We start from the raw sequence: 9,881 nt of genomic DNA on the forward strand, positions 1-9,881 counted from the left end.
TCTCAGGCCGGATGCCGTCTTTCCCTCCGAGCGTGAAAAAAAAATTGAACCGACTGCTTCTTCTTCTTTGTGGTTTCGGTGTGGTGGTAGCTACTTTCTGGTCTTCAGTGTCGCTTATATGCGCGGGGTTGTAGCGTCCAGCAGCATGGCTTCGTTGTTTAGGCTTTAAACTTTCACTCCCGGTAGAAAATAGGAAGCGTTGCTGTTGGTTTTTTCAGTCGCAGAGACCATGGCAGTGTGAGAGACGATGGTGATTACTGGTTGATCTGAGTGTGTCCTCTGCCTGCTGACGCTGCCTGCCTGCCACCACACACCCGTGTCATCAAAATGTCAGCGGGGAAACAGCGCCACCTAACGGTTAGTGCTGGGAAAGACAGGGAGGCTGTCAGTGCGGCCCCACAGCGGCCCCTACTGGAGGAAATGCTGCAGGCCTATTTAGTAGGTTGTCACATACAAGGAATTTGCTTTGGTGCATAACAATAAACATAGTAAGAGAAAATAAAAAAGTCACGAAACATAAATAAAATATAAAAAAGATACTTTCATTAAGACACCTGAGTCATTAATGAAAGGTTAAAATCAACTCATTCTCTAATAATGCAGCTGACCACAGTTAGCATTCAAGTAAAACATGATTAGTCAAGAATAAACCATAAGTTTGTCAATAGACGGAGTAAAGGGAGCATCTTCCTCCAGCCCTGCTTAAGTACAATTTTGAGCTATTTCTTCTTTACTTGAGTATTTCCATTTTATGCTTCTTTATACTTCTGTGTAGGGATGTCCTGGGACAAGTCTGCACCTTATTGGTCAACTTATAAACTTGCACCACTAATGTACCGTATATTACTAGGCACTAATTTACAGTATATATTCAGTACATCGCACCATGTTAAGAAATAATTTTATGATTGACAGATCCAATCCAAAAACTAATCACTTCATTGGACTCTGCTAGCATCCCACCAAATGTCAGTAAAGTCTGTTTTTGACATAGCTTGCTAGCTAAGAAACAGACAAAACCACTATGCAATTTCTTTCCTGAATTAAAAATCCACAGCCTCTGTTATAATATTTAGTTGGTGCAAATTATTTAAGATTTTCTTACATGCTTTCCTCACTTACCCGAGCAAACTTGCTACTCATATCCTGAAACCTTCCCTCCAGCTTCCTCTCACTTCCCTGAGCAACAATCCCTCCACCTTGGATTGCCCCACAAAACAATTTAAACATTCAGTCTTTTCTGGGGCACAGCCAGAACTCAGGTGGGAAAAAACTCAGGCAGACAGAAGGCTGCATACTTTCCGGCAGGACTTTATGCAGAAGCAGAGAGAGCGGCCTTGTTGAGGGGCCTCTTTCAGATGCATCTGCAAAGGAGACTTTTGGCAAGAAAAAACCCTCCAGCTCTGGGCCTCCGTTGTTTTCTGCCACTTTTTTCCAGAAACTTCAGTGTTTTTGTTGTCTGTCATCCATCTTTTCTTCAGGTAAATGTAGGTATTAACCAGGCAAGTGGTGCATATTCAGCCTATAAAGTAATGTCTATCATAAAAAGTAACAAATAACTTTTACTCAAGTTCGGTACTTAAGTACAATTTTGAGGTACTTGTACTTTACTTGAGTATTTCCATTTATACTTCTACTTCTCCACTACATTTCAGAGGCAAATACTTGTCTTTTTACTCAACTACATTTATTTAATAACTTAAGTTACTTTGCAGATTCAGGTTAATGATTCAAAATATAATCAACAAATACATTGTATGTATTATTACAGGTTAAGATAACTTTATTGATGCCTGAGGGGAAATTAACAAGCTACCCAGCAGTATATGAAGTACTTAAAGTTAGCTCCCCCTTTACCTGCAACATTAAAGTGATGAACATATAAATGCATCAATCATAACTTACTTTATTATGAACTTTTGTTTTTGGTACTTTTTTGATGCTAATACTTTTGTACTTTTTCTTAAGTAAACATTTGAATGCAGAGTATTTCTACACTGTGGTATGACTACTTTTACTTAAGTAAAAGATCTGAGTACTTCTTCCACCACTGCTCACAGGGCCATTATACTTGACAACAGGTAAATTGTGGGTCTAGTGTCACCTGCAGAAAACATACTTTAATTGCAGCACAATGACAGAAAGAATAAGTGGTTAAAGGAGCACAATAAACATCATCAAGTCAAAATGAAATCCTCAGCACCTTCCTGTCACTTGGGGACCCTCTCTGCTGCTTGCTGGGTTCAGCCTCTTATCAGATCTGCACGGTCACTCCCTCCCTCTCCTCTGACAAGCAGTCAATATTGCTCCAGACTCCCTCTCCACCTCTCGCATACGTCTTACTCACCTCTCCCTCCTGGTCTGCCTCACCAACTCGTATCTCTGAACAATTCAGACACAGAGCTGAAGATGTCCTGGACGTATGCAACCCTCCTGGCTCTCCTCGCGGTGCTTCTTGCACTTTCCTGTGAGTCTGATGCAGGAGAATTTATATCAGGAGTATCTTTGAAGTGTATGGAGTGATGATAGCTGTTTGTTTTCTTTGTATTTCATGGAGAGGTAAGCATGGCAGCCTAGATTCTTTGTTTTAATTTAGAGCCTCTATGTTTTGTCCTGTGACCCAGTGTCTCCAGAGGCCGACTCTGCAGCTGTGCCCAGCAGCACAGGCAACGCTAAAGACCCGCAAGGTGAGAGGCTGCATCTTGTCTATGTCCTCTCTCTTTTTTTATCCCTTTATGTTGTGAGCTGAACCTCCTGCTTCCACCCGCAGGTCCTCTGAGGAAGATCTTCATGAAGGAGGCCGATGCATCAAACTTCTTCAGAAGACGCAGCAGACGGGCCACGAAGTCTCAGGATGAGATTAACGGTGAGTTCACTCTGGGCTTGTTTGTGGCAGTTTGAACTGAGCTCTGGTCAGCCAAGGAGGTGTGTGTGGCTGTGTGATTGTGGTAATTGTTGGCATCTGTGTCTTATTATACAGGACATTTTGGCAGCCGAGGTACACTCACACTAATTAGTTTACTGTCATGCCACGATGGAAGTCATTATATTGCATCCACATTGTTTTTTTCATAACAACATTCACAACAAAACCACTTGCACTAGAAAACAATTCTGTACACTGTTGATCACTTGCTGTATTATTATTATTAAAATATTTTTTTTTTATAGTTTCCTCACAGTCAAGAGTTTTTGATCCTACACACCCATCTTTAAAACGTTTTGGTGTGCAAACACGTTGTCACAGTTGTTACCTCTTAAAAGAGCAGAGATACATCCAGCAAAAGTTTACCTGCTTGAGGAATTTCCTAGAAATGGGTGTAACGCTCTCCAAAAAAAGACAGGAAAGGGCAGCACTAGTATCAACAAAATAACATTTGATTCTAGAAAAGTTTATTTCATCGGATTGAATTGAGTCTGAATGAAACATTTTCTGCAACAGAATTTCTTTGCATAATCATACATCACTGGGAAAGAAAGCAATGCGCTAATATGATAGACATCGACCAAACAAAGCATTGACCTAGTAAACAAGGTAAAAAGTACTTCTGCCAAGTCAGAGTTTGCTAAGCTTCTGAATACTGCGTGAAATAAGAGATAGTAATGGAAACAATTGATGTTGTAGAGAATAACCACAGATCTCTTCCTCTTGTTGTAAGAAAATGCACAGTGATACGTGAAATTACACTTGAAACTGAATGTTTGTATTTGCAGTTTAAGTGGACAGAGAGCAAACATGTTAATGATGGCCTGAATGTTTTTATGACTGTGGCAGCCAGCAGCTGTTAACTGTTTTCTGAACCTGGCCTGGCCTGACCTGAGACCAGAGACTCAGACCAGTCTGGTCACACAGCAGCTCTGCTTTCTACTGCTGGAGGCTGCAGCAGGAGCCACAGGGCAGCATGGAGCTCACACACACACACACACACACACACACACACTCTCACCTCAGAGTATATCAGAGTATATCCTCCTCACAAGTGTTGTGAAAATTCACATATTGTACAATGTTTGACATTCTCGGGTGATTTAACGGCACTGTTCTGCCAACAGGAAGGTGAGAGCACACACTGAGACTGCTGCTCGGAGTTGGAGTTGTGTAACATGCTGTGGGTCTCTGTGTGTAACAACAACAAGACACTTTGTGCAGCTAAAGGAGGGATAAAATGAACACAAAGCAGTAAAACACAGTGAAAAGACTGAGATGGACGAGTGAGTGGGTGAGCTGTTGGGAGCTGAATGTGGAATGTGCCAAAACGCAAGCAGAAAGGGGTCAGAGAAAAACCATGTGAAAAAAAAGTGAGACAAATAAATTGTGTGCACTTTGAAGAGCCTCTCCTGCTGTATAATGACATAAAAGCACAGCATCTCGCTCCCAGGTATATAGGTAGGAAAATATGTGATATATGTATTAGCTGTTTCAGTAGGTGGATAAGGTGATACACAATCAGACATGCTGCTGTTTGACTTTGGGGTTTTTGTGGGAGCTGCGGTGTCTCAGGTGAAGAAAATGATGGATGATTAAATCTGCTGTGCAATGTTTGAAAGAGATAACAGACCAAAAATAGCAGGTAGTTGCCTTCAATACTCGTTCTATTCGGTATGTTTTCATCTGCATCTCACTGATCCGCAGTTCTTCTGTAAATCAAACATTAAACCTTGTAATTTAAAACGAAGAGACTTGAATTCCCTACATGAGTTCCAGCTCCTGCTGCATGCGCAGACTTGTGCTGGGAATCCGGGTAAAAGGTCAAAAGGTTGTGACCTGACTTTGGAAAGGTTAGCGCGGCTATCCCAAACCTTTCCTATCTCAGCTAATGGCTCTTTCTAATGTTACTGCAGTGAGTGTATGAGTTTCACTGATACTAACTTGCCCACACATGACATACAAGTACTTGAATGTGTTCTGGTCTTCTTCATGTGTCCAATCCTGCTGGTCAGAGGTCACATGCAGGTCACTTCTCTGTATCTATATTAGTACAAACTTAGAACCGGATCCAAAATGGAAACGGCTACCAGAACCCATCCCTACTACAGAGACTGTAATGTTGGAAAATACCCACTTGATGTGTCTAACTCAGACTGCTGAAGTCTCATATCAGCTTCTGCTGAATCTAAGAATGTATTTTTGGATGAAACGAGGACTGTGGATTTTGTTCACCATCACTTACATTAATATTGCATTGGACTTGGACTTAGACTTAGACAAGGGTTCACTTCACAGTCAGTGTGGGCAGTGTGGGCTGGTGAGTTTTCTATGAAGACAGACTTGAAAAAAATGTGAACCTCTCCTTTAATTTTGCTTTCTACCCACTCATATCTTTCTGGATCTAGTAAAAAGGGTGAGACATGACTCATTAGACTTCTTTCCATCACTTGGGGGTCCACGTTTTGTGTGTTTTTTTTATGTGTCAGCCTTGGATACAAGCAGCTTCGGTGAATCACAGCTTCACCGCAAATACCACCTTTATGAAGGTCACAAAAGCAGCTTTTGTTCAGACACGCTGATTCAGTTCTGTGGGATTTTTTGAGGTTGTAGTTTTGTGATGTTTCATAGTCTTTGTGTTGAGTGTGTGTGTGTGTCTATACTTGTAGGTGAGCTTTGAATTGAAACTTGTTCCTTCTTCTCAACCGTTAGGTGGAGCATATTCAGAGTTGTAATATGTTGTTGAACAACTAGTTGTACTTAATTCAGCCTGATTGAGTCTATTGAAGTATGTTAGGCCTCAAAAAATCCCCAGGGTGCACTGTGGTTTTCAAAACCAAACCTTTTCAGGTGGCTTCCAACCAGGAAGTTAGCAATTTATGGTTTTCACAGGTAATCCTTTTTAGCATAGTTTCAGACGGCTTACTGAACTTACTTACAAATTAAAACTTGCTCAACCAGCAGCCTACTTTATGACCATTAATGGAAAAGGTGGTATTGATAAAATCTTTGACCAAAACTGAATATTAGCAAGTTTTCTGATTCTAAACTGCTGTCAATATGTATCAGTATCAGTAAAGCACTTCACTCTGATTACAGGGGGTGGTGCAATTTGTGCAAATGTGCAAAAGGTGTCCAGATTGAAATGTAGACAATACTTCTGTTGTCTTGTGTTTGAATACAAGTCAGGATCCAGAGAGGAGAAGATCCAGAACCCAAAAAACTGTTGTGCTGTTGCACAAAAGCACATACAGTGCATCCGGAAAGTATTCACAGCGCTTCACTTTTTCCACATTTTGTTATGTTGCAGCCTTATACCAAAATGGATTAAATTCATTTTTTTCCTCAAAATTCTACACACAACACCCCATAATGACAACGTGAAAAAAGTTTTTTTGAGATTTTTGCAAATTTATTAAAAATAAAAAACCTGAGAAATCACATGTACATAAGTATTCACAGCCTTTGCTCAATACTTTGTTGATGCACCTTTGGCAGCAATTACAGCCTCAAGTCTTTTTGAATATGATGCCACAAGCTTGGCACACCTATCTTTGGGCAGTTTCACCCATTCCTCTTTGCAGCACCTCTCAAGCTCCATCAGGTTGGATGGGAAGCGTCGGTGCACAGCCATTTTCAGATCTCTCCAGAGATGTTCAATCGGATTCAAGTCTGGGCTCTGGCTGGGCCACTCAAGGACATTCACAGAGTTGTCCTGAAGCCACTCCTTTGATATCTTGGCTGTGTGCTTAGGGTCGTTGTCCTGCTGAAAGATAAACCGTCGCCCCAGTCTGAGGTCAAGAGCGCTCTGGAGCAGGTTTTCATCCAGGATGTCTCTGTACTTTGCTGCATTCATCTTTCCCTCTATCCTGACTAGTCTCCCAGTTCCTGCCGCTGAAAAACATCCCCACAGCATGATGCTGCCACCACCATGCTTCACTGTAGGGATGGTATTGGCCTGGTGATGAGCGGTGCCTGGTTTCCTCCAAACGTGACGCCTGGCATTCACACCAAAGAGTTCAATCTTTGTCTCATCAGACCAGAGAATTTTGTTTCTCATGGTCTGAGAGTCCTTCAGGTGCCTTTTGGCAAACTCCAGGCGGGCTGCTATGTGCCTTTTACTAAGGAGTGGCTTCCGTCTGGCCACTCTACCATACAGGCCTGATTGGTGGATTGCTGCAGAGATGGTTGTCCTTCTGGAAGGTTCTCCTCTCTCCACAGAGGAACTCTGGAGCTCTGACAGAGTGACCATCGGGTTCTTGGTCACCTCCCTGACTAAGGCCCTTCTCCCCCGATTACTCAGTTTAGATGGCCGGCCAGCTCTAGGAAGAGTCCTGGTGGTTCCGAACTTCTTCCACTTACGGATGATGGAGGCCACTGTGCTCATTGGGACCTTCAAAGCAGCAGAAATTTTTCTGTAACCTTCCCCAGATTTGTGCCTCGAGACAATCCTGTCTCGGAGGTCTACAGACAATTCCTTTGACTTCATGCTTGGTTTGTGCTCTGACATGCACTGTCAACTGTGGGACCTTATATAGACAGGTGTGTGCCTTTCCAAATCATGTCCAATCAACTGAATTTACCACAGGTGGACTCCAATTAAGCTGCAGAAACATCTCAAGGATGATCAGTGGAAACAGGATGCACCTGAGCTCAATTTTGAGCTTCATGGCAAAGGCTGTGAATACTTATGTACATGTGATTTCTTAGTTTATTATTTTTAATAAATTTGCAAAAATTTCAAAAAAACTTTTTTCACATTGTCATTATGGGGTGTTGTGTGTAGAATTTTGAGGAAAAAAATTAATTTAATCCATTTTGGAATAAGGGTGTAACATAACAAAATGTGGAAAAAGTGAAGCGCCGTGAATACTTTCCGGATGCACTGTATGAGCAAGTCTGATGTAGTTTCCAAAGACTGAACTGCATATCGTATCACATTTTGTTATTTTTATATGACCATTAGTTTATGTTTTTAATTTATTCATCTTTAAGATTAGTTTTACACGACTCTTGTCCATGATTTAGGTGTGTATTGGTGTGGGTAGGACCATTAAAGGGAGTGTGTATTTTAAAATAGTTTAATAATCTTTTACACCTCTTTTATGTGCACTGAGATGTACATTGAAACATTCAAGATGTCATCCTCCTCCTCCTCTGTGCTTGCAGCCGAGCAGAGGCTGATTCTGGCTGCAGATGAACGAAAGAGAGAGTTTCACGAGGAGAAGAGGAACGAGTTTGAGAGCTACGCCGAGGAGGAGCACGACGGTATGCAAAACCTGATATCTGATGTAGCTGAGAGGGACGAGTTCATTCACTCGACCAGCTCGTTCATCCACGAAACTTCTCACAATCTTCCAGAACAAAACGAGAGGACCAGAGAGAGCACCGAGCAGTGGAGGGAGTTTCATTACGACGGGATGCATCCTCCCCAAGAGTACAACCGTCAGTCCATCTGAGACTGAGAGGAGGAAAGAGGTGATGCTGTCAGCTGGCAGGACGGCAAGAAACATCCTTAACTTCCCAATGAGGCTTTTCTCCTCACAGCTTTGACTGCGTAACGGTCAAAGCTGACATCAGCTGCAGAGGTCACCAGACATATTTTTCAACTTGTTTTTAACCCATGTGTTGTTGACATTGGCTTCACTTCCTCGTTGTTTGCGATCCCACAGACCCCACTGCAGTATGTGTAAAAGTAATAATAATAATTGCAAACATTTTAAACTTTTTAAAACTTTTTTAAACCCCATTATGTAGAAAGGTATTGAAGTGGTAACCTCTCCCAGTTATGCCACAAACCAGGCTTTCACATTTAATGAAGGTAACAAAAAGAAAAGAAATAACCTTAAAAACATTGTTATTACAAAAAATAAGGAAATATTGTATGTTTTTTATGTTATGGGCTATGGATACATATATCTCCCTTTTGCTTAGGGCTGTAACTAACTACTATTTTCATTATTGATTAATCTACTATTTTTGCGATTAATCAACAATTCATTTTGTCTATACATGTCAGAAAACAGTGAAAATGCTATTATTACAATTTTCCAAAACCCAAGCTGACTTAATTAAATTGCTTGCTTTGTCCGACCAACAGTCACAAGTCAACAGAAAACAAATATTTACATCTGAGAAGTTGGAACCAGTGAATTCCTGGCCGTTTTGCTTAAAAAATAACTTAAAACATCATTCAAGGACAAAGAACTGTATATAATGTATAGAGAAGTTAGTACGTTTGGGGTCAATTAGAGCCCATAAAGGTCCCTGTTAGACCTCATGAATAAACTCCCAATAACAGAACTCCAAATAGACTTCTTATATTAATATTAATGAACACAGATATAGAGCAGATGAAAATCCATAGTATTTAAACAGCTGATTTTACTTTCTTTTAACATAATCATTTAAACATCTGTATTAAGTAAAAGTATTTACTGTAAGTAATGCAATATATATATACTGCCTGTCAAAGAAACAACGACTCGTGCAAACAAGCCTCTTTTTTAATACATGAATCTCTACAACTCCAAAGCACATTTCTGCAACAACATATAATACATGCATACTGAGGGGGCTCTCAATGCTTCATACATCATTTTGCTTTCTGTTTGGGGGAATAAAATATTGGGAAGACAAAAATAAACACTCAAGACCCAAGCTAACTGTGTTGTTGAGATTTGTATTTACAGTAAGTAGAGGCTCAAAGTCCATGTCCATATTCACCACAACATTTTTAGATAATCTAAGATGGCACAGCCCTCGATGTTTGGCATGTCCTTATGGGAGCGAGCAGGAGAGAGAAGGAGAGAGAAGGAGAAAGAGTCTTTATGCTAAATTCAACAGGCTGGTATGAAAGCACAGTGATTAAACACAGAGAGAGTGGGCTGTTTTCAGACCAGCCACTTCATGAGAGGAAGCAGAGCACGATATTACAACTACTGAACTGTACACT

General features: G+C 41.0%; 1 protein-coding gene across 1 annotated transcript; it reads left to right on the forward strand.

Annotated features, from left to right (window-relative positions):
* The first annotated feature begins 2,409 nt into the window (after nucleotides 1–2,409).
* On the forward strand, nucleotides 2,410–8,385 carry ucmab (upper zone of growth plate and cartilage matrix associated b). The gene is made up of 5 exons (XM_070908007.1): nucleotides 2,410–2,467; nucleotides 2,625–2,687; nucleotides 2,771–2,866; nucleotides 8,096–8,194; nucleotides 8,288–8,385. Exons 1-5 carry the CDS (start codon nucleotides 2,410–2,412, stop codon nucleotides 8,383–8,385), a joined length of 414 nt encoding a protein of 137 aa, XP_070764108.1.
* Nucleotides 8,386–9,881: the final 1,496 nt, after the last annotated feature.

Source organism: Enoplosus armatus, chromosome 6 (genome assembly GCF_043641665.1).
Source record: "Enoplosus armatus isolate fEnoArm2 chromosome 6, fEnoArm2.hap1, whole genome shotgun sequence".
NCBI classification, from domain to species: domain Eukaryota; kingdom Metazoa; phylum Chordata; class Actinopteri; order Centrarchiformes; family Enoplosidae; genus Enoplosus; species Enoplosus armatus.

Coding starts and splice junctions, on each gene's coding strand:
- ucmab (XM_070908007.1), top strand. CDS start 2,410: ATGTCCTGGACGTATGCAACCCTCCTGGCTCTCCTCGCGGTGCTTCTT. Junction 2,688..2,770: donor CAACGCTAAAGACCCGCAAG/GTGAGAGGCTGC, acceptor TTCCACCCGCAG/GTCCTCTGAGGAAGATCTTC. Junction 8,195..8,287: donor CGCCGAGGAGGAGCACGACG/GTATGCAAAACC, acceptor ACAATCTTCCAG/AACAAAACGAGAGGACCAGA.